General features: G+C 36.1%; 1 protein-coding gene across 5 annotated transcripts in view; it reads left to right on the top strand.

The window, feature by feature from the left end:
* The window catches only part of GRIK2 (glutamate ionotropic receptor kainate type subunit 2), a 661,616-nt gene that overhangs the window by 375,671 nt on the left and 261,146 nt on the right, over nucleotides 1–24,799 (top strand). For all 5 annotated transcript variants that reach the window (XM_045499147.1, XM_045499151.1, XM_045499149.1 and 2 more), the window contains exons 8-9: nucleotides 21,401–21,544; nucleotides 23,884–23,991. In XM_045499147.1, coding sequence (XP_045355103.1) covers nucleotides 21,401–21,544; nucleotides 23,884–23,991 — 252 coding nt within the window. The remainder of the gene's footprint in view (nucleotides 1–21,400; nucleotides 21,545–23,883; nucleotides 23,992–24,799) is intronic.

The following is a 24,799-nucleotide window of genomic DNA, read 5'->3' on the forward strand; positions in this document are numbered from 1 at the left end:
CTTTTTTTATCATAAAGTTGGGTATAAATAGATACCTAAAACAACTATGTTTAAAAACATCTAGTCATGACATGTAATTGTCAAACTGTGTTTTAGGTAAATACAGCATGTCTTTGTAACCAAATGACTTCTGGGAGTGTCATCCTCTAGAACTGAGCTGTCTGCTAAGGACTGTGCCCAAGATGGAAAGCAAGCATATTAGTGCCTTTCCAAATGAGCCCCATTCTTAGTGAGCACTGCTGTAATTTTATTTAATAGCTCAGGGCTTCATTTGCAGGAAGCAGACACCATGTTAATTAACAGAAGAATGCTTGTAGAAAAGCTTTAAGATACTGCTTGATTAATCACTTATTCCTTTTGATGTCCGTATTTAGAAAATAATTCTCTATGTCTTCTGACGCAGGAGATGGCCTGCCTGGTTGTAGTCATCCCAAAGGGGCTGTCTTCAGACTAATATGGCATCTAGGCAGCTCTTTTAACTCACCTAATCTTGGGGCCTCTGACTTCTGGTCGGGTTTACATATGAGAAGTTGGAAAATTTGTAGTTTAACCTCAGGGAAATTAGAAGTGACTCAGGTAAACAGTGAGTATTACCTAGAATTCAGAAGAAACAACTGCTACTTTTAATTAGAAATTCAAATTTGCTTTTGGTCCATTAATTCTGCTGTTTATAAGCACTAAATATTATTCTTAAATATCAAGCAGGAGTAAATTTGTGCTTTTTATATTTTTATGTTTTGCCAAAGAATAATAACTATAGCCTTTTGTCTACCTAAAAGACTATTCTCATACAATACAAAAATATAAAGAAGAAAAGTAAGCTTTCCTATAATCCCATTATTTCTCTCTGTATGTATTTATGAAGTTAGACAGCTATAGATATATTTAGTTTTAGGGGCATAAGCTACATTCTGATTTATATCAAAACAATGTACATCTGAAAAAAACTTCATAATTGGAATGTATTCAGTTGTTAAAAGTGAGGTGAATCTATTAATCTATTAATACTAGCTTGGCAGGGTATATCCCTGATTGTTTTTTTTTAAAGCAAATTGTAGTATATCGCACTTTTGACAAAACCAACAAAAATAGAAGTACCTGGGTGGTTTAATTGGTTGAGTGTCCAATTCTTGATTTTGGCTTAGGTCATGATCTTGCGGGTTCGTGAGATAGAGTTCCACATTGGGAGCACAGAGCATGCTTGGGATTCTCTCTCTCTCTCTCTCTCTCTCTCTCTCTCTCTTGCTGCTCCTCCTCAGCTCTCTCTCTCAAAATAAAAAAAAATAAACATTTAAAAAAATAATAAAAATAAATACAATATCTATGAGTATGTGTCTGTATAGATCTATGCTGTTGAGAATAATTACCTCGTAGGAAGTTTGGAGCACAAATGGTGGGCTCTAAAATATTTTACTGGATGTAATTTTGTACTACTATAATAGGGATATATTGTTTTGTACTTTGAATATATAAATTTTAACATCCATCTTTACATGTCAATAAATATACCTATGGACAATAATATTAATAGTGTTACAATATATTCAGTTATATAAATTTAACATGAATTGCTTAACTTTATGAGGAACCATTAGATTGCTGTATTTTTTAAAAACTGTAAAACCACATTATAATGCACATATTTGTATATACATGTATGTGTACTTGTCTTTTTATTGCCATGAAGTAAATTCTCCAAGTGAAATTACAGCGCCCCAGTTTGTGCTTGCCACATATTTCCAGATTGTTCTCCAGAATAGTTGTACCAGTTTTTTCTAGTACACCTATGGATGTTAGCATACCCTTACTCACCTAAGTCTGGTGAGGAAATTGTGATTTATTTTACTTAGAAATTTTACTGATTCTCTCTCATCTCTGGAGCAGGAAAGTGAATGTACGTCATCAAGAAATGAAAGCTATCTTTTCAGTGATCTTTGTTTCATAGAGCACTCTGCATTATCTCTACATGAGTGGAGCTAATCTCTAAAATAGATGCCTAATTTATATTTTTAAACATGTTGTATATAGTAGCAATTTTTGCTATCATAAATTATCCTGGTTAGGAGAAAAAATAGAATCTTTGAAATTTGAATGGCTTGGGTTCAGATCTCAGATGCGTCCTTTACTGCATTGATTTGAACCTCAGCTTCTTGGAATCTATTACTTAAATCGTTAAATTGCTAAAGAAAATTAAATTAAATAATATCTCCAAAGTTTCTACTACCATGTCATAGAGTACATGTTATAGACAACAATTTTTGACCAATTAAATTTTTTATGAAATATTTACTTTCTTTTTGATTAAAAAAAGGGGGGCAATATTATTTGTAGGTCAAAAACAGGTTGGATAGGCTAAAGTTGTAGCCATGTGCTTATTACTGTGGTCTTTCATATGTGTTTGAAAACTTCACTCTTAACTTTTGGTCAAGGATAGTGCTTGTGATTCAGCTAATTTTAAAGAATAATGAAATTAAAGTAAACTTTACTCTTCTCTATGTGATGGATATGTATAAAACCTTTGTACTGGTTTCCTTGGGATTAAAAGTAGGTGCAGATGCCTAAGTATAAAATGTGTTGAATTTTGTTTGGCATTTAACATAAAACGATACTTATATTTGCAGGAATTTTTCCTTCAAAGTGCAAGCTCATGTGAATATTCTTTAGGCCCCATATTTAAGAGGAGAGAAAGGAAAGAGAAGACAGTGAAGGATATACAGTTGTGTAAGAGAGAAATGGAGGTATTTAGTATCAGGAGTACAAAGTAGCAGAAGAAATATCATCTGATGCCCTGAACTCTGGAAACATGGGGATCTACTCATGGGTGAACAGCAGTGCACTGAAGTTCCTTGGACGTACTCAGGTGTCATTAGTGAGACTGAGTCAATGCATGGTTCATAAGCCTCCTCATTAGTGAGATTGAGTCAATGCATGGTTCATAAGCTTCCTTTCCATGAGACCCCTAAATTGAGCTCATAAGTAAAAAACTCAAGGATAAAGTTGAACAAATTCTGAATGTCTTTTAATTTGAATTTCTTTTTCTTTCTTTTCTTTTCTTTTTTCTTTTTTACAAATTTTATCAAATGTGTGTGTTTTAATGAAAAAATACTGCGTCATCATTTCTTCAACTTCTTTTTGTTTCTTCTGGCGATCATTTTTTTTTTTTCACCTTTTAAAACATTTCTAAGAGGGGTGCCTGAGTGGCTCAGTCGGTTAAGCGTCTGACTCTTTTTGGTTTCAACTCAGGTCGTAATCTCACAGTTCATGAGATTGAGGCCTGTATCGGATTCTGTGATGACAGCGTGGAGCTAGCTTGGAATTCTCTCTCCGCCTGTCTCTCTCTCTGTCCCTCCCTTGCTTGTGCTCTCTTTCTCTTGAAATAAATAATTAAACTTAAAAAAAAAAATTCTAACATCCTCTTGCTGCTAATTTCTCGGTGCAGTTGCTATTCCTTCTGTTTTTTTCCTGAGTCCCTGCCATATATCACCCTCCATTCTTACTTTGGCTGCAGTTGTTCAGCTGTCAAATCCAGTAGGTGAAGATTATCAAACTGTTTTCTCTTGTGAGTAAAGTCACATCACTCTCACCTGCTGCTCTTTGCCTACTCTGGATTAATTTCCTGAATCGCATAGGATTCAGTTAAAAAAAAATGTTGTAATGAAAATTTTTTATGACCTGGTTTGTGATTTATAATTTGTTTGATCAAGTATAAAACTCAAAAGTGTAAATGTCAAGAGTTAACTGATACTGCTTAATCAGTCATTTCCAATTTTGATGTCAGTCTATTAACCTGCTGACTAAAAGGGCATCGTAGAGTATTAGTTTGCATTTGGTTTTAGAGTCCTCTATGATTTCTTTCTTAATCATGTTCACAGCAGTGTACCATTACAGTTTTTTGCTTCAGTTCACATTCTGATTGTCTCTCAACCTGTGTAATCCACAGTAGGAAGGGTAGTTTTGATTCAGACAAAATTTTGTTCCATGTATTTTGGTAGGAATAATGCATACTTCTGTGTCATCTCACAGTTGTCCCATTTTGTGTTTTTATAGGTGGAAACAATTAACAACACTATACAGATATCTTACTGGTTATCTAAAAATTTCCTACCGTATTGAATGTTTTTCTACAAAGAATTAAGGGTCTTAATAGTTAGAAAACAATACTTGTATATTTAGTGAATTTATTTACTATGACATATACTGTTTTAGTATTTTCATATGTATGATTATATATGGCATGCTTTTATATACATCTTCTTATATATTTTTTAATGTATATCCCAACTCCACGAGGAAGTAAAAGTAATGATCTCATTTTGCCCTGAGGCAAACCAAAGCCTAAGGCTGTATGATTCAAGATTCTTTCAGTTCCAGTTGTCTGAAGTTCTTTTAGTTAATAGCAAAAAGAAAGCACGTTGGTCTTCTAGCTTGTAACATACAGGGTAAGTACAGGATAACCTGTCATCAGATATCTTTGGATTCAAGTGCACATAGGAAGCCAGAAATAGGTTCATCTGTATCTCCCACCTCCTCTTTTGTTTATATTGGCTTTATTCTCAGACTGGAGCACAGAGGTGGCATCAAGGTTTACATCCATTGATATGGAATTCCAGGAGAAAGACCTCACCTTTTTCTCAATGGCTCTCTCAAAAGGCTTTGTGTCCTTTGGCCAGGACTGTAGCAGTGGTTGTTACCAGGACTGGGATACCTGGAGCTAAGAGATTGGGTCAGGAAATGGACTCAAGGGGACAAGGTTCTGCTTCAGAAGAAGAGATGCTGTGAAGATGCTGTGAAGAATTTCTATTACAATTTTTTATAGAGTAATAGCACAATACAAAAAATGAAACACGCAATAGGAGCATGAAAAGTTATAAAGGATACATGCAAATATGATTTATTTGCATATCTATTGTTTTAATTTTCCGGAAGTGTTTTATTAATTTCTTCCCTATCCTTCAGGTCATACTTAAAATAGATATTTACTAGAGGTGCCTGGGTGGCTTACTCGGTTGAGCATCTGACCCTTGATTTTGGCTCCTGACTCTGGATTTTGTCTCAGGGCATGATCCCAGGGTCGTGGGATCGAGCCCCTGTGTCAGGCTTTGCACCAAGTGTGGAGCCTGCTGAAGATTCTCTTTCTTCTTCTAGCCCTCTCCCCAACTTGTGCTGTCTTTCTCTCTTAAATAAAAATAAATAAATAAATAAATAAATAAATAAATAAATAAATAAATCCTTACTATAGGCTTTTGAAATTAGTATTTACATGAGCACTTAAACTCATGAACCCAAATTTATGGTGTATTTTTGGTTTGCATATTTCTAGATCTCAAATTAGAAATAATCAGTCTATTAACACCATAAAAATCAATTTCAGTTCATCGTATTGAAAAAACAAAATGTAAATAATATTGATGAATATAAATATTTAAGTGCAAAAAGCTAATTTGAGCTCCAAATATCAAAATAATTGGGTATACTAGAGACCAGCTGGAGATACAAAGAATACTTCTCCTTGATATTGACTCTTTTCTAGATCAATAGTAGTTCCAAATGTACTAAAAAGCAGACAAGATTTAACAGGGCCTAAATTATTAAGGGTAGTGCATTGTTGCTAGAGAGTTCATTAACAATCCCATCAATACAGTGTTCTTCATGGACGTTAGTAAGAGCTTCATGGAACATTTTAAAAGAGAATGAGATATCTCAAAGGACTGATCTTAGTTGAAAAAATTTAATTAGGTAAGAATAATTACATTAGTTAAATGAAACTTTTAATTGAAAACCTGTTGCATTTTCTAACCTGCTTCTCAGCTTTCCCTAATCATTTATATTTGAAAGGTGAAGAGTTTCTCTACATGGTGTTTGAGAAACATCTAAATACCCTGGAATTTGTATATAACACTTTAAAGGAAATTAGAAATTGTGGGAGTAAAAACAAACAGGATTTTCTGCTTGGGAAATGCTGCATTTTAAAGATATATGTAGGAAAGAAAGAAAATTATATAGAAATATTCATGGTAAATACATGTAATTCTTGGAAATAATGCAAAATAGTCCTCTCCTAAACCTTTCACAATTGTAATGTTAAAACTCTGTGTACTGAATTTCATACTTTATAAAACTCTAAAAGCTTACAGGGATATACTGCTGTTTGTAGAATTATTTTCTTGAGTGTTGTTAAGGAAAATGTCATCCAGCAAGAGTTCTTGGAAAATTGAAAGCCTAAAATTGAATAATATAAACATAAAGGGTCAAGGAAAACTCTTTACTGTCAAAATTAGCATAGATCAAATTTTAGATTGTATTTTACTAGTTGTTCAAAATAGGTTAATCAACTGTCACTACTTTTTGGTTGCTTTTAGCTTAAGCCAGAGGGCATTGGTTTGAAGAGACAGAGACATTTATTCAAATTCACAAATTCACGGAGACATGAAGCAAATGAATCTTTTAATTACTCATGACATTAATTCTGGCCCAGACCATTCTTTGCTAAAATCCAGCAACACTATCATCTGGTACTATCTTCTTCACTTGATTTTCAGAGCATTTACTGAACTTGAATTTTTCTTTCTAACTCATCAATTTGTGAAGCTGAAACCCATTTGGTTCTTTTCTCTTTTTTTGTGTCTTCCCCTTTAACTCTTACCCCTTTTTAGCCTTCATGGGTGCTGAATACAAAACAGGTAGCTACAAAAATTCATATTGCTTTTAAAGATCTTTCATCATGCAGTTTCTGGTATCTCCTTTCACTCAACTAATCTGCAGTAGAGGGATATCTCTGATCAGTTAAAAAAATGTGAAATATAGGCATATCCATGCTCTTACTATGTAAAAGGAGACAAAAGAAGATAAAATCCTGGGATCTTAGTGAATGAATTTGGATAGGAGAAAAGGGGTTTTATTTTTCCTCTGTAGAATATTGGGAGGCCAGGGTGGGTTTTACCATGGATGAGTAGTTTAGCAATGAAGTTAACCAACAAAGGAAATATAATGCAAGTGTTAGAAGATTTTATTGGGCCCCACAAGACAATGAGTAAAGAAAGGTGACTTTTGATCTCCATTATTTATTAATTTATATGAAATGTTGGTAGAAAAGTTTATCACACGAGCACATAAAGCATAAAGAATTATCGGGAGAAGATAGATAAATTAAGATAATGATTATATTGAAAAAGCCAAAATAAAATCGGAATGAAATGTAAGTTTCCTAGGAATATGAATGTAAACCATAAAACACCTTAAAATCCAACTGGTTGCAGCCCCTCTTCTTACAGATAGAGAACCTGAAGACTAGAACAAGCACAAGGCAGATTTGTCTGGTGTGTAAGTGTCTGTCCAATAGTGGCCCTTCTTTTAGTAACAAATGCAAGATACTATAATACTTTACTACTTATATTTATTCATAAATTCAAAACCTCTCAGGTAACATGGGTATATGCAGGATTGTGGCTTTTTATTTTTTGGATTTTTGTTTTTGAGCTCTGAGTTGTGGCATTGTGTACACATCACACTTCATAGGGATCACATTGTTGTTGTTGTTTGGTAATTTCCTTTCCTCTCCTCTCCCTTTCAGAACTTGGTCTGCTTTCTTGAACAGCATGAGTTCTGTTCCCTCATTTAGGGTAACAGTGGGTGCAGAAGGGTTGAAACATTATGCTTTCTAAACCAGTTCCTTGTTTTGGACCGTATCCATCTTGAAGAGATTACCGCTCTTCTGGTGATCATCATCATCATCGTCTAACACCTGCCTATGCACCATGTGCCAGAGACTGTGCACACTGCTTTAATGTATTATCTCATGCAGTCTGTGTGGGCCACGCAGCTGCTGGTAAAGAACTCTGTTTCAGAGTAGTACAATGAGCCGGCAGCAGAGAAAGCATGATGGCAGCTGCAGTGTAACTGGGAGAATTGTCTCTGACAATTGGCTCCCGACTGGGTCTGAGGGCATTTCTTCTTCAGTCCCCTCAGTTCAGTTAGCGGACTCTGCGCACCTGCTCTGAGCCGGGCAGAGTGCTGGTGCAGCGTGCCAGCTGAATAAGCAAACACCAGCCTGCCTTCCATGTGTGATCCTCACCCTTGCTCGGAAGGGTGGATGATTCTCTGTCCCCTTTAGACTTGCGCTGTCTGCACAAGGGAGCTCCAGAGGTCAGAATCCACCCTTTCCCCACTGCCCTTAATGTCTGCATCTTCTAATTGAAGATAATATTTGTAATTGTTTTTCTCCTGGAACTCTCTGGTTTTTCAAAGTGATTTTCCAACAAGCACAAGATAGGGCAGATCATCATTTTTTATGTCCAATTATAAAATGTGAAAACAAGGCAAAGGGGATTTAATTTTTTTATTATCTGTTTTAGATAAAGGAGCAAGTCAATGAAATGAAAGAGCCAGAATTCATAAACTTAAATTCCATTTGTTAGACCATGCTGCTTTTTGTGCTGTGCGCTGAACTTCAGGTGGGAATTCAGGAATGAGCAAAATCGGAGACAGAAGTTCCAGAATGGATCTGCCACCTGCCAGCTAGCATTCAGATCTCAGAGGGGACCTGCCTGCACTTATTTAATGGAAAGATAAATGTGTTCACGGAACTGTTACTATAAATTCATTTAGAAACGGGACAGAGGCTGCACTCACATTCCTCCCAGGTCTGAGCTGCTGGCAGATTTGGTTCACTGTACCTCTGGGAGGTAATACATTCTAGCTAGGTGGCAAAGTGTGATTGTTATTCAGAGTTTCCTAATACCAATTTCTTTTACAATTTAAACGAACTTTTCAGTTCAATTTGTCAAATTATTGAAAAATGCTTTTATACACTTACTATGGTCATGGCAATGTATGGAATACTACACAGGGTATTACAAAGATAGGCATGGTTATTACCCAAAAGATGCTTGTGATCTAGAAAGAAAGAAAAAAAAAAGGAAGAAATATAAGCAGTTTTATTAAAACTAGAGTGTGCAATGAAGGAAGAAGATACAGATCAGTGATGCTTAGTTTGGGAGGATTCTAGATACTTCTAGAATAAAATGATATCTATGAACCATCTTTCCAGAAAAGTCCATGATCACTCTTTAATTCTATCTAAGTCTATCTGGACTAAAATTGGCATACTATAAACTTCCCACATTTGAATTATACAATTTTATAAGTTTTGACATATATTTGTACCCATGAAACCATCACTAAGTCAAGATAGAACATATTTATCGTGTCATTCTTAAGAATGATTACATTTAAATGTAAATTATTACATACAACACTGGGTGTGTTTGGAACCTAAGCCAAGAGCCCCGATGTGCAAAAAGTGCTTAAGCAGAATGACATTGTCACAAATGTAACTCTGCTTGGCATAATAGAGAAAATAAATTAGGAAAGGTTACGCTCCAAGTTTCCCCAGTGACAATTCAGTGTCGGTACCCAAAAGCCACATTTCTTGAGGGACAGAGGGATGCTTTTTGCATTGGAAAGAAAAATAAATATTTTTGACAGCCTTTTTTTTTGCTAAGCCTTTAGAATATCTGAGAGATTTTATGTACCAATATTCCCTGGTGAGTTTATATGGAGCTCAGAATTGCTCATTTCTAACTGTTTGCTTCATGAAAATAAAAGCTATGTTTAATTTTTTTTGTAACTCCTATCTCTCCCAGAACTTTACAAAGGAGATGTTTAATGATGATGATTACAGTGACCAAAACCAGAAAATAACATATGCAGTCAATTTGGACATGCTTGCTAATAACTACTTAGTTCCAAATTCTTCTGTAAATGAAATCTAAATATATAGAAATGTTTTAACCATTCACAGCATCTATGATTATTCCTGCCTTTATATATTGAGAAATGTTTCAATTATACATACAAAATCAAAAATATTAAACAATGGTAATTTTTATCATTTGAACTTTTGAGAATATCTAATTTCCATGATTCTTCAATTATTTAAAAATGTATAGTAGACTTTTCCAGAGCATAAAAGAAATATAAACTGTTCTTTCAATACTTGAAAGTCTCATCAGGCTTAAGATTGCTTGATATAGATGAAATCACACTGGGTGACTAAACCAATTTCCGTGGCAATAGCTCAGCCATAGAAATTAGCATTTGTCATTCTTCCACCTGCTTCCCTGTACACGCTCCATGCCTAAAAGTGATTAGACTAGGTATAAGATAAACCCAGCAATAAGTTAGTGAGATGGTTATTGCATATTTAAACTGTATGCGAAGCCACTTCTCATGCTTTTTTCAAGACACCCATTTGGTGAGATCACCACAGTTTTATTGAAATGTGTAGGACTACATCGCACAATTTTAAAGGTTTGCAAAGCAAGTTTTTGCCTGACAGATATTCTTTGTAGGTTAGCTAACTTATTTTGGAAAGAAAAATAAAGTTTCAATTCCAGTCTAGTCTTAGGTAGGCTCTCAAGGGGGCTCCTATTAGTATCGATAGACACTTGACCTCGCAGTGAAGCTTGGAAGTTTGCACTTAGATCTGTCTGTACCTACCTACTCTGTTCTTCCTTGAAAATGGAATTATTACATGGGCTGTATTCCCATGGCAAAGAGATATTCTAGCTTTGCAATAAGTGTGATCTATTTATATATAAGTAATTATTCTTAAAAGAGAGACAATAGGACAGACTGTTTTATCTTCATTGCCAATTTTTTTTTCTCTGCTTAGCTTTTGTCTTTGTAGTTTAGGATGTGAGTGACTCCAGCTTTATCCAAGCCACTTATGGGTTTTAATAACCAAATTGTACACATATTCCATTTTAAATTAATTGGTTAAATGACAGTTATGTTTAACTCTGAGGCTTTCTTTAGAGGTAGCTATTCTGTAAAAGAAAAAAATCTGACTTGGGAGCCAAATAAACTTTTATTTGAATCTCAGCTGAGAGACATACAGTTTTTGGGACCTGAGGACATAATTGTCTGGTGTTCAGCAGAACTTCCAAAGATATGAGACTTGCTGCCATCAGTTTATCCTTCATTGCCTTTCATAGTTTCAGTGGGAATATGGCTTAGGAGGGGTAATTGGTTATGATAGTTCAGACAGTGGTTCCAAGAATTAGGTCTTGCCTGAGTCTTGTTTCTAAGTCCTGTTTCTGCCAGAGTTTTGTTACGATAGTTTGGACAGTAGTTCAAAGAACCAAGCTTTGCCTGAGTCTTATTTCTCAAGGTGATGAGACCTTGAGACAATTACTTTAAACTTGCTAAGCTTTAGCTTCCTTCTCTCTAAATTCGTAATAGTAGTATCACTGAAAACATACCCTTGGTAGAATTAGATGAGACAATGCACATAAAGTCATTGACCCAGATGTGTGGTATAGAGTAGGAATGCAATGTAATTTGATAACAATAATAATATTATAAAACTGATAAAGTAATTAACCTGTGTGTCTCCTCTACTTTATCCCTCTTCTGTTCCACTCCTCCTCCCTTTTTTTCTTCCTGTTTTCCGCCAAGAAGAAAGTCAAGGCAAGGGACTATAGTGTCAATATGAGAAGGTGGAAGGCTTAGGAAGAGCAGCTCAATTAATTTCTACACTTTAGAGTTGGGAGAAAGAGACTTCCATTAAGCCTGATCTTGTAAGACACTCTAGGACCTTTTCCTTTTGAAAACCTCCTGAGCAGCAACTGCATGGAAGAAATCTACTTTCACAAAATCATGATTAATATTAATAACTTCCCAACAACCTATTATTGACCCAATCCCATACATTGATGTATCTCTTTTTTGTGACATTGTAGTATCAGTTCTCCATAATCTACATTTCCTTACTCTGCAGTCCATTTTTGTTGAGTATTTACTGCTTTTTTTATTATTATTTATTATTATTTTTTTATTATGAAATTTATTGTCAAATTGGTTTCCATACAACACCCAGTGCTCATCCCAACAGGTGCCTTCCTCAATACCCATCACCCACCCACCCCCCATAAACCCTCAGTTTGTTCTCAGTTTTTAGGGGTCTCTTACGTTTTGGCTCCCTCCCTCTCTAACCACCATTTTTTTTTCTTCCCCTTCCCCATGGTCTTCTGTTAAGTTTCTCAGGATCCACACAGGAGTGAAAATATATGGAATCAGTCCTTCTCTGTATGACTTATTTCACTTAGCATAACACTCTCCAGTTCCATCCATGTTGCTACAAGGCCATATTTCATTCTTTCTCATTGCCAAGTAGTATTCCATTGTGTATATAAACCACAATTTCTTTATCCATTCATCAGTTGATGGACATTTAGGCTCTTTCCATAATTTAGCTATTGTTGAGAGTGCTGCTATAAACATTGGGGTACAAGTGCCCCTATGCATCAGCACTCCTATATCCCTTGGGTAAATTCCTAGCAGTGCTATTGCTGGGTCATAGGGTAGGTCTATTTTTAATTTTCTGAGGAACCTCCACACTGTTTTCCAGAGTGGCTGCACCAGTTTGCATTTCCACCAACAGTGCAAGAGGGTTCCCATTTCTCCACATCCTCTCCAGCATCTATAGTCTCCTGTTTTGTTCATTATACCCACTCTGACTGGCGTGAGGTGATATCTCAGGGTGGTTTTGATTTGTATTTCCCTGGTGAGGTGCGACGTTGAACATCTTTTCATGTGCCTGTTGGCTATCTGGATGTCTTCTTTAGAGAAGTGTCTATTCATGTTTCCTGCCATTTCTTCACTGGATTGTTTTTCGGGTGTGGAGTTTGGTGAGCTCTTTATAGATTTTGGATACTGGCCCTTTGTCCGATATGTCATTTGCAAATATCTATTCCCATTCCATTGGTTGCCTTTCAGTTTTGTTGGTTGTTTCCTTTGCTGTGCAGAAGCTTTTTATCTTCATGAGGTCCCAATAGTTCATTTTTGCTTTTAATTCCCTGCCTTTGGGGATGTGTCAAGTAAGAGATTGCTACAGCTGAGGTCAGAGAGGTCTTTTCCTGCTTTCTCTTCTAGGGTTTTGATGGTTTCCTGTCTCACATTCAGGTCCTTTATCCATTGTGAGTTTGTTTTTGTGAATGGTGTAAGAAAGTGGTCTGACTTCATCCTTCTGCATGTTGCTGTCCAGTTCTCCCAGCACCATTTGTTAAAGAGACTGTCTTTTTTCCATTGGAAATTCTTTCCTGCTTTGTCAAAGATTAGTTGGCCATACTTTTGTGGGTCCAATTCTGGAGTCTCTATACTATTCCATTGATCTATGTGTCTGTTTTTGTGCCAATACCATGCTGTCTTGATGATAACAGCTTTGTAGTAGAGGCTAAAGTCTGGGATTGTGATGCCTCCTGCTTTGGTCTTCTTCTTCAAAATTACTTTGGCTATTCAGGGTCTTTTGTGGTTCCACACAAATTTTAGGATTCCTTGTTCTAGCTTCGAGAAGAATGGTGGTGCAATTTTGATTGGGATTGCATTGAATGTGTAGATAGCTTTGGGTAGTATTGACATTTTAACAATATTTATTCTTCCAATCCATGAGCACGGAATGTTTTTCCATTTCTTTGTATCTTCTTCAATTTCCTTCATAAGCTTTCTATAGTTTTCAGCATACAGATCTTTTACATCTTTGGTCAGGGTTATTCCTAGGTATTTTATGATTCTTGGTGCAATTGTGAATGGGATAAGTTTCTTTATTTGTGTTTCTGTTGCTTCATTATTAGTGTATAAGAATGTGGGGCGCCTGGGTGGCTCGGTCGGTTAAGTGTCAGACTTCGGCTCAGGTCATGATCTCACGGTCCGTGAGTTCGAGCCCCACGTCGGGCTCTGTGCTGACCGCTCAGAGCCTGGAGCCTCAGATTCTGTGTGTGTCTCTCTCTCTGCCCCTCCCCTGTTCATGCTTTGTCTCTCTCTGTCTCAAAAATAAATAAACATTAAAAAAAAGGAATGCAACTGATTTCTGTACATTGATTTTGTATCCTGCGACTGCTGAATTCATGTATCAGTTGTAGCAGACTTTTGGTGCAGTCTGTCGGGTTTTCCATGTATAATATCACGTCATCTGCAAAAAGTGAAAGCTTGACTTCATCTTTGCCAATTTTGATGCCTTTGATTTCCTTTTGTTGTCTGATTGCTGATGCTAGAACTTCCAACACTATGTTAAACAACAGTGGTGAGAGTGGCCATCCCTGTCATGTTCCTGATCTCAGGGATAAAGCTCTCAGTTTTTCCCCATTGAGGATGATATTAGCTGTGGGCTTTTCATAAATGGCTTTTATGATGTTTAAGTATGTTCCTTCTATCCCGACTTTCTCAAGGGTTTTTATTGAGAAAGGATGCTCAATTTTGTCAAATGCTTTTTCTGCATTGATTGACAGCATCATATGGTTCTTATGTTTTCTTTTATTAATGTGATGTATCACATTGATTGATTTGTGAATGTTGAACCAGCCCTGCATCCCAGGAATGAATCCCACTTGATCATGGTGAATAATTCTTTTTATATGCTGTTGAATTCAATTTGCTAGTATCTTACTGAGAATTTTTGCATCCATATTCATCAGGGATATTGGCCTGTAGTTCTCTTTTTTTCTGGGTCTCTGTCTGGTTTAGGAATCAAAGTAATGCTGGCTTCCTAGAATGAGTCTGGAAGTTTTCCTTCCCTTTCTATTTTTTGGAATTGCTTGAGAAGGATAGGTATTATCTCTGCTTTAAATGTCTGGTAGAATTCCCCTGGGAAGCCATCTGGTCCTGGACTCTTATTTGTTGGGAGATTTTTGATAACTGATTCAATTTCTTCTCTGGTTATGGGTCTGTTCAAGCTTTCTATTTCTTCCTGTTTGAATTTTGGAAGTGTGTGGGTGTTTAGGAATTGGTCCATTTCTTCCAGGTTGTCCAGTTTTTTGGCATATAATTTTTCATAGTATTCCCTGATACTTGCTTGTATTTCTAAGGGATTGGTTCTAATAATTCCATTTTCATGTATGATTTTATCTGTTTGGGTCATCTCCCTTTTCTTTTTGAGAAGCATGGCTAGAGGTTAATGAATTTTGTTTATTTTTTCAAAAAACCAACTCTTGGTTTCATTGATCTGCTCTACAGTTTTTTTTTAGATTCTATATTGTTTATTTCTGCTCTTATCTTTTTTATTTCTCTTCTTCTGCTAGGTTTGGGGTGTCTTTGCTGTTCTGCTTCTATTTCCTTTAGGTGTGCTGTTAGATTTTGTATTTGGGATTTTTCTTGTTTCTTGAGATATGCCTGGATTGCAATGTCTTTTCCTCTCAGGACTGCCTTCACTGCATCCCAAAGCGTTTGGATTGTTGTATTTTCATTTTCATTTGTTTCCATATATTGTGTAATTTCTTCTCTAATTGCCTGGTTGACCCATTCATTGTTTAGTAAGGTGTTCTTTAACCTCCATGCTCTTGGAGTTTTTCCAGACTTTTTCTTGTGGTTGATTTCAAGCTTCATTGCATTGTGGTCTGAAAGTATGCATGGTATGATCTCAATTCTTGTATACTTACGAAAGGTTGTTTTGTGACCCATGTGATCTATCTTGGAGAGGGTTCCATGTGCACTCGAGAAGAAAGTATATTCTGTTGCTTTGGGATGCAGAGTTCTTTTTTTTTTTTTTTTTCAACGTTTATTTATTTTTGGGACAGAGAGAGACAGAGCATGAACGGGGGAGGGGCAGAGAGAGAGGGAGACACAGAATCGGAAACAGGCTCCAGGCTCTGAGCCATCAGCCCAGAGCCCGACGCGGGGGTTGAACTCACGGACCGCGAGATCGTGACTTGGCTGAAGTCCGACGCTTAACCGACTGTGCCACGCAGGCGCCCCAGGGATGCAGAGTTCTAAATATATCTATCAAGTCCATCTGATCCAGTGTATCATTCTGGGCCCTTGTTTCTTTATTGATCCTGTGTCTAGATGATCTATGCATTGTTGTAAATGGGGTATTAAAGTCCCTTGCAATTACCACATTCTTATCAATAAGGTTGCTTATGTTTGTGATTAATTGTTTTATATATTTGGGTGCTTCTGTATTCGGTCCATAGACATTTATAATTGTTAGCTCTTCCTGATGGATAGACCCTGTAATTATTATATAATGCCCTTCTTCATCTCTTGTTACAACCTTTAATTTAAAGTCTAGTTTGCCTAAGTATGGCTACTCCAGCTTTCTTTTGACATCCAGTAGCATGATAGTTCTCCATCCCCTCACTTTCAATCTGAAGGTGTCCTCAGGTCTAAAATGAGTCTCTTGTAGACAGCAAATAGAGGGGTCTTGTTTTTTTTATCCATTCTGATACTCTGTCTTTTGGTTCGCGCATTTAGTCCATTTACATTCAGTGTTATTACTGAAAGATATGGGTTTAGAGTTGTGATGTCTGTAGGTTTCATGCTTGTAGTGGTGTCTCTGGTACTTTGTCTCACAGGATCCCCCTTAGGATCTCTTGTAGAGCTGGTTTAGTGGTGACGAATTCCTTCAGTTTTTGTTTGTTTGGGAAGACCTTTATCTCTCCTTCTATTCTGAATGACAGACTTGCTGGATAAAGGATTCTCGGCTGCATTTTTTTTTTTTTTTTCTGTTCATCACATTGAAGATTTCCTGCCATTCCTTTCTGGCCTTCCGAGTTTCAGTAGACAGATCCATCACAAGTCTTATCGGTCTCCCTTTATATGTTAGAGCATGTTTATCCCTAGCTGCTTTCAGAATTCTCTCTTTATCCTTGTATTTTGCCAGTTTACTATGATATGTCATGCAGAAGATCGATTTAAGTTATGTCTGAAGGGAGTTCTCTGTGCCTCTTGGATTTCTTCCCCAGTTCAGGGAAGTTCTCAGCTATGATTTGTTCAAGTATACCTTCAGCACCTTTCCCCCTCTCTTCCTCCTCTGGGATACCAATTATACGTATATTATTTCTTTTCAGTGTATCACTTAGTTCTCTAATTTTCCCCTCATACTCCTGGATTTTTTTATCTCTCTTTTTTTCAGCTTCTTCTTTTTCCATAATTTTATCTTTGAATTCACCTATTCTCTCCTCTGCCTCTTCGATCCGAGCTGTGGTCACCTCCATTTTATTTTGCAGCTCATTTATAGCATTTTTAGCTCCTCCTGACTGTTTCTTAGTCCCTTGATCTCTGTAGTAATAGATTCTCTGCTGTCCTCTATACTTTTTTCAAGCCCAGCAATTAATTTTATGACTATTATTTTAAATTCATTTTCTGCTATATTGCTTAAATCGTTTTTGATCAATTTGTTAACTGTCGCTACTTCCTGGAGTTTCTTTTGAGGAGAATTTTTCTGTTTCCTCATTTTAGATAGTCCCTGGAGTGGCGGGGAACTGCAGGGGTCTTCCTCTGTGCTGTCTGGACTAACTTGAGTTGGTGGGCGGGGCGACAGTCAGACCTGATGTCTGCCCCCAGCCCACCCCTGGGGCCACAGACTGGTGTGTACCTTATCTTCCCCTATCCCAGGAGCAGGACTCAATGTGGAGTGGTGTGTCCTCTGTCTGGGCTACTTGCACACTGCCAGTCTTGTGGTACTGCTTCGATGGGATCTGGCGTATTAGCCAGGGTGGATCTTGAAGTGCACAGGGGCAGGAGGGGCAGTCTCAGCTTGCTTTGCCTTCAGTAATTGCTTCGGGAGGGGCCCTAAGGCAACCATAGGGAGGCAGACCCGTGGGAGGAATGGATCCTCAGAAGCACAGCGCTGGGTGTTTGAGCTGTGCAAGCAAGTTCCATGACGGGAACTGGTTCCCTTTGGGATTTTGGCTGGGGGTTTGGCGAGGGACATGGGGCTTCCCAGTGCCTTTGTTCCCCACCAAGCTGAGCTCTGTCGTCCGGGGCTCAACAACTCTCCCTCCCGCTCTCCGACCAGAGCTGTTGACTTATAACATTCCAGATGTTAAGTCCCACTGGCTGTCAGAACACACTCTGTCTGGCCCCTCTGCTTTTGCAAGCCAGACTTTGGGGCTCTGCCTTGCCCATCGAGCTGACCCTCCATCACCCTGACTCCCTCCCGCCAGTCTGTGTAGTGCGCACCACCTCTCTGCCCTTCCTACCCTCTTCCGTGGGCCTCTCGTCTACGCTTGGCTGGGGAGAGTCCATTCTGCTAGTCTTCTGGCAGTTTTCTGGGTTATTTAGGCAGATGTGGGTGGAATCTACATGATCAGCAGGACGCAGTGAGCCCAGCGTCCTCCTTCGCCACCATCTTCCCAGTGGGTCTCGAGTATTTACTGCTTTATTGAAAAATAATATGGATTAATGCATTCAAGTACTTATTGATATTTCATGTTGTAACTTCAAAAGCATTTACACTATTTTGCTTTATTAAATATAGAACTCTGAGCAAAAAAAAAAAAGAGAAAGATATGAACTCTGCATAGATTGTATGGATTTGAATCCATCTCCACCTCAACATGCTAGGAGCTTAGACCAGTTACTTAACTGTTCCTTGGCTTAATTTTCTACTTAATACAAACTCAGTGGATTTCAAGTGGATGATGGCTATGAGAATTAAAGGGAATGGTTTAAAGGGAATGCCTAATACATACTGAATACTAAATGAGTGTTAACTAATGCTATTACTAGTATAAGACACATTTTCAAGCATATGCATTCTTGTGAAAATAAGAAAAACATTTTTCAAACGCTAGAGTTTTCTCACAACTTTACAAAGGTGAAAGAATTTGTGTACATATAGATTTGTAAGTAAGACAGTGAAGTTGAGTCTGACAGGATATCAGGTATATACGGAAAATATCTCATTATTACATAAAACAACCAATTTAAAAGTAGGACAACAATAAATAAGTAGAGAGTAGTTTCAGAAGTTCTGTGTATTACTTTATCATAAATCAGCATATTTTAAACTGAAAATTCAAGAAATAATTTGATTAGCAAATTAAGTACTTATACTTTTTTTCTCCACTATTTCTCTTATATTTAATAAATATTATCTTTCTTTTTAAAATTTCATTTATCTTTTATTTTTTTAATTTATTATTTATGATCTTTTATAATTACATTTAAAATCATAGATCTTAAATAGTTTTATTATCAGCTAGTGTGTCCTCTGATCTTGACACTGAAACTCTGTTGCAAAAACAGTTTTTGAACTCTTAAATTAGTAAAATACTTTCTCAGCATTGCCATTTTAGATAAGATTACTATTCTAGGACGTTCATATAAGTCATATAAGATCACGTAAGTAAATCATGGCAGGATGGTAGTAATATTGTATCGATGTTCTTTTGGTTACTTTTGTGGGAATAGATATAAATTTTTATCTTAAGAATTATTGAATGGTATTCAGCAATCTTCTAATTTAAAAAAAAAACTAGAAAAATACATAAAAAGAAAACATTAAGTTCCATTAATTATTAACTCTCAAGAGTAATTATTGGTTTCATTTTGGTGTATTTTTTTCTTTTTGATCTGCTGTTGATATAACATGTAATATGGTGGTTAAGAATACTAGCTATGAGCAGAGAGTCTGTTTGAATCTGGGTCTTTCCACTTAATAACTGTGTGACTTTGCCTAGTTACTTAACATCTCTCAAAGTTGGTTTTGTCAATTGATGAATGGGAACAATAGTGGTGCTTTTATTAAACCATTATTGTGAGAATTAAGTAAATTAAATAGTACATAATGAAGTACATGAAGATGTATAATAGTTTATGCTGGACATACAGCTCTGTTATCATCAGTGTTTACACTTAGCATCATATCACATGGAATTTCTCATCTAATTGATTATTTTTCAAAACATAATTTTTAGTTATATGTAATATCATTGTGATTTTATTGTGTTTCCTTAATTTGAACATTCAGTAGGTTTCCACTTTATAAATAAAAATAAATCATGTATGTAGCTTTTGTCTTATCCTTGATATCCTTATGGGAAATTCCAGAAAGAAATTACTGGGTTAAAAAGAACATGGATATTTTTAAGGCTTCTTTTGCAAGTTGCGAAATTGCCCTTTATCTTTGTAGTGTTTGAAAGTGTTCATTCCTCTCCACCTTTGTTAACGGTGATTTTTTTTTAATTTATTTTAAAATCAAATATGTCTTTCATATTGTGGTAACTGTTTTTATGACCACCTGTGTGCTGTATAAGATATGTCCCCTGAATGTTACTTCAGGCCAAAGACAAATATCAGTCTAATCCTCAGGCTCATGATGTATGCCTGTATCAACTCCATGATTCTCTTTTCACTTTGCAGCCATCAGAGTATGCGAAAGTAGTCAGCTGGTATTTACAAAGTGAAGGTTATGAATCTGAGCTATATTCCCCAAAGATTTATGAACTATAAAATGGTATTATTATTATGTTCTGTCATTGCATTGTGCTCTTTAGCCGTCTTGCATTTTATGTGGTAAAGCTCCTTAGGATCCATTTGCATGAAAGCTACTGTGTGTACTCATTTTGTATTGTATTGTGGCAAACGCTATAATCTACGGGGTTCCTATCCATTTTGGAATTCATTTCACAGCTCACTAATTGTGTGAATGAGAAGAGGAAATATATGCTTTTATTCCGAAGCATGCCAAGTAGATGGCCCAAAGTTCATTTCTAGCAGTACTATCAGTGTGGCCCTCTTCTGTAGGTAGTGAGCCTGGCATCCATCCGTCAAAGACAATGTGAGGCTCCATTTAACACAGCCGCTGACGGTCATGGAGCCTCTGGTTTGTTTCGACTTACAAACATTTTATTTTTTATCATCAGTTTCTAAAGTGGACAGGCATTTGAGCAGGTGCAAACACAGAATTCATATTCGTTTTACTTGAGAAGACAAAATGAACTTTTATTCATATGGAAATTTGGGGGAAAAGAAAACAGGACAGGGAATTAAGCTTAGTTTCTTAAAAAGGGATTAATACATGTATTGAGATTCAAAACAGTAGCATTCATTTTTGAGATTGAATCTTCTGAAAAATTAAATTGAAGAAAAGATCAGGGGTTATAACGAAGCTTTTTAGGTGAATCTCCTTTCAAATCTCTTTTGTTCTTCCTATACAAGAAAATTGTTTATTTACTTTTATATACAATATGTAATTTATTTAATCATTTAAAATGTTCCTAATTGCATTCGCATTCATTGTATGTGTGTGTGTGTGTGTGTGTGTGTGTGTGTGTGTGTGTGTAGAGACAGAGTAAGACAGAGACAGAGGGGGTGGCAAAAAAATAAAATAATGAATGTCTTCACACATTTCCTACTTCAACAAAGATACTAGGACAATATGAAATTGGGTTATTACTTCAGGAAAGGGAGGATAGGTCAAATGTTCTAATGGAGCTGATATAGTAATTGATAACTACCTTATTTAAGAGAACCAGATCATTCGAAATACTGTTTTCTCACTTACATAAAGATAAACTGAGTATATGTTTCTCTTACCTCTTCCTTCTCTCCCCTTCCAAACCTTCTGTCATGGGTTTCACATGTTGTATTGACTCCATATTTCCTTTTTCTTGACTTTCAGACTGATGCTGCTCTAATGTATGATGCTGTGCATGTGGTGTCTGTGGGCGTCCAACAGTTTCCCCAGATGACAGTCAGTTCCTTACAGTGTAATAGACACAAACCCTGGCGCTTTGGGACCCGTTTTATGAGCCTAATCAAAGAGGTATGTCAGGAGAAGCACATGTGCCTATTGTCTTTTGTCCTCAAGGTGAATGATTTGAGATTAGTTCAGTTTTCTTCACAGGTGAACTCTCCGTACAAGCAAAATTAACAATTTTCAGCTCAGGTCATGATCTCACAGTTTGCGAGTTTGAGCCTGGCATTAGGCTCTGTGCTGACAACTCAGAGCCTGGAGCCTGCTTTGGACTCTGTGTCCCCCTCTCTCTCTGCCCCTCCCCCATTTTCTCTCTCTCTCTCTCTTTCTCTCTCTGTCTCTGTCTCTCTCTCTCTGTCTCTCTCTCAAAAATAAATAAAAACATTAAAAAAATTTTTTTAAAGAATCTCCAGTTCCTTGGCAAAGAATACCTATGAATTTTCCTTGTGTAATTTTTAACATATTCTCAGATAGGTGAAATGACATTCCCTGAAGAATATGTAGTTCATTTATTTGTTTCACATTCTACATTTACCTCTGGTTTAAAACTGAACATCAGAGGGCTGCAAACATAGTGCACAGACTTGGCTAGTTGAAGAAATGCTTTCTGAATGCAGCATCTGAGTACTGAGATGTGTGTTCAACAGTCATATAAGAAACAGTTGTATGAAACTCACTATTATATTTATTGTAAGGTGTTGCTGAGGACCTTGTCCATTAAATCACACAGTGTGCCTCTTTATGAGGACCAACAGGAGACACTCCTCTCAGGTTTCACTGCCATGAAAAGTTGCTTCTCCTGGGCAGTTGGTATGTCTTAAAATATGGACCCTATGTATTGTGTTTAGATCACATTTTCTTCATTGCTTTGGTCACTAGGAAGGTCAGAGTTAAATTTGTGATTCACTGTTATTAGTTGTGCATTTTCACCTGATGAACGTTTCCTTATACTGCCTTTATCCCAGATTTCTTTTACTATCCTACGCTTCTATTTCTGTACTTTTTTAGTGTTTATTTATTTTTGAGAGAGAGAAGCAGAGTGTGAGCTGGGGAGGGGCAGGAAGAGAAGGAGACACAGAATCCAAAGCAGGTTCCAGGCTCCGAGCTGTCAACACAGAGCCCGACGCGGGGCTCGAACTCACAAACGGTTGCGAGATCATGACATGAGCCGAAGTCAGATGCTTAACTGACTGAGCCACCCAGGTGCCCCAGTACTTATTGCTCACAATGTCTGTTTTTGTCCTAATATGCGTTTTTGTTAATCACCTGAGGTTATTATTTTTGGAAGATTTTGGGTTAACAATATTTTTTCTTCCTTATTGGAGACTGGTTAACACGTGTTTAAACTCAGTGATGACATGTTGTAATATGTATGTAGATATGTATTGTAATATTTTCTGTTTTATTTGTAATTTATCAGCCTAAAACTGTTTTGGGATCCCTATACATAAGTATAGAAATACACGGAACCTAAGAAATATAATAATGATATCCATTTGTAGTGCTTATTGAAATGTTACCTATAATCTATTTGGTTTTATTTGTTTGGACCTTGGTGTATATTCTTTCAAACATTTAACTGTAAATATACATTACCTAAAGTTTTCATATATAACTATTTTTCTAAACTATTTCTAAATGACAAATATGGAAAACATTAGTTTGTCTATGTAGCTAGCAGAATGAGAAAACTTTTTATATTAAAACTAAAGCTCAAAAATTTGTTTACCTGTGATGGGTGAACCCATTGTATAACTGGAAAATTTTATTTCCACTTCCTATTACATGGAAAGCTCTTTTTACATGAAGTATAGCTAGATATGAAGTAATTTGGATATATTTCTCCCAGTCTCACTTAAGGGAAAATAAAGTAATAAGTTAATTATTCTAAGAGGAAAGTGCATAATTGAAGTTGTATAACATAGGTTTTCCTAAATTCATTTTCTTTCCTTGTAATAAAATAAGTTTATGTTCATATTAGTATGAATTTAGGAGTGGTATTTTATAATAGTAATTCTATTTGCAATCTCCAGTGAGACATTCACTATCTCATTTATTATAATACGTAACTAAATTATTGCCAGTTTGCTGAAGGAAGTTTGCTATTTAAAACATTATCTTCAAATTTCTCATAAAAAGTTATACCTACAAAGGGCACTATTTAAAATAAAAAAAATTTGTAATAAATTCTGCATTGTGACTAAGATAATTTCTGTAGAAAAAAAAATCCTCTAAAGTTCAGAAGAGAAAAAAATGTTTTAAAAATTAGTAGTGATGTCAATTTAGGAGAAGAAAATGTTTGTTATTTTTTGTGTGAAAAAATGTTTTTTCTTTCTTCCTTCCTTCCTTCCTTCCTTCCTTCCTTCCTTCCTTCCTTCCTTTACTAATCCATTTTTCTTTCCCTGTAGGCACATTGGGAAGGTCTCACAGGCAGAATAACTTTCAATAAAACCAATGGCTTGCGAACAGATTTTGATTTGGATGTGATCAGCCTGAAGGAAGAAGGTTTGGAAAAGGTACTTGAGTCATTCAACTTGTTTACTTTAATTATTAAATGAAACATATCTTACTGAAGAAATAGGGAAATATTCCCTCTCTTAGCCACATTTCATTGGCATTTAACTTTATTGAATAACTCTTAAGAATACATCTTCAATTTGTTATATCGAGTATAATAATGGAGACTTAGTATTCAAGGATAATGGGTGTCTTAAGACAATGAAATATTTTATTTTCTCACCCAGGTTTTTCTTATACCATGAGATGCATATCATCTTTATTGACCTTAAGATTTAATACAGTAGTTAAAAAATATTTATACTTTTGCTTGCCTAGACTTCCCTATTTAGAGCAGGTCATAAAAAAAGAATTAAATACAGAAGTATGTTTCCATAGCTGGGTCATATTCATGTGAAATGTCTGAATTCATGTACACAAAATAAATTAGGTATGAACATAAATACACAGAATCTTACTTGATTCTGTTTATAGGGATTGAGGTAAGTACAGACAAAGATTACAGAATTTGGGTATATGCTTACTATAAAATATAGTAGTGTAAGTTTGTTTATATTTGTAATGCTTTCTTATTATGATAGACCCTATAAAGGAAACATTAGAGAATCTTTCTGTAGGTTCTAATGTGGATTATAGACAGACTCTGAATATAATGGTTACCAGATACATGTGATGATCAGTCATTCTGATAAGCTATACATGTTACCTTGAGATTTCAAAAATAATTTTGTACACTCCTCTGAAATTTGAAATTTTGTTTTGATTAATTACACACAATCTTTATCTTCATGGGGCTTTTTATTTAGA

This window comes from Leopardus geoffroyi, chromosome B2 (assembly GCF_018350155.1).
Source record: "Leopardus geoffroyi isolate Oge1 chromosome B2, O.geoffroyi_Oge1_pat1.0, whole genome shotgun sequence".
NCBI lineage: Eukaryota > Metazoa > Chordata > Mammalia > Carnivora > Felidae > Leopardus > Leopardus geoffroyi.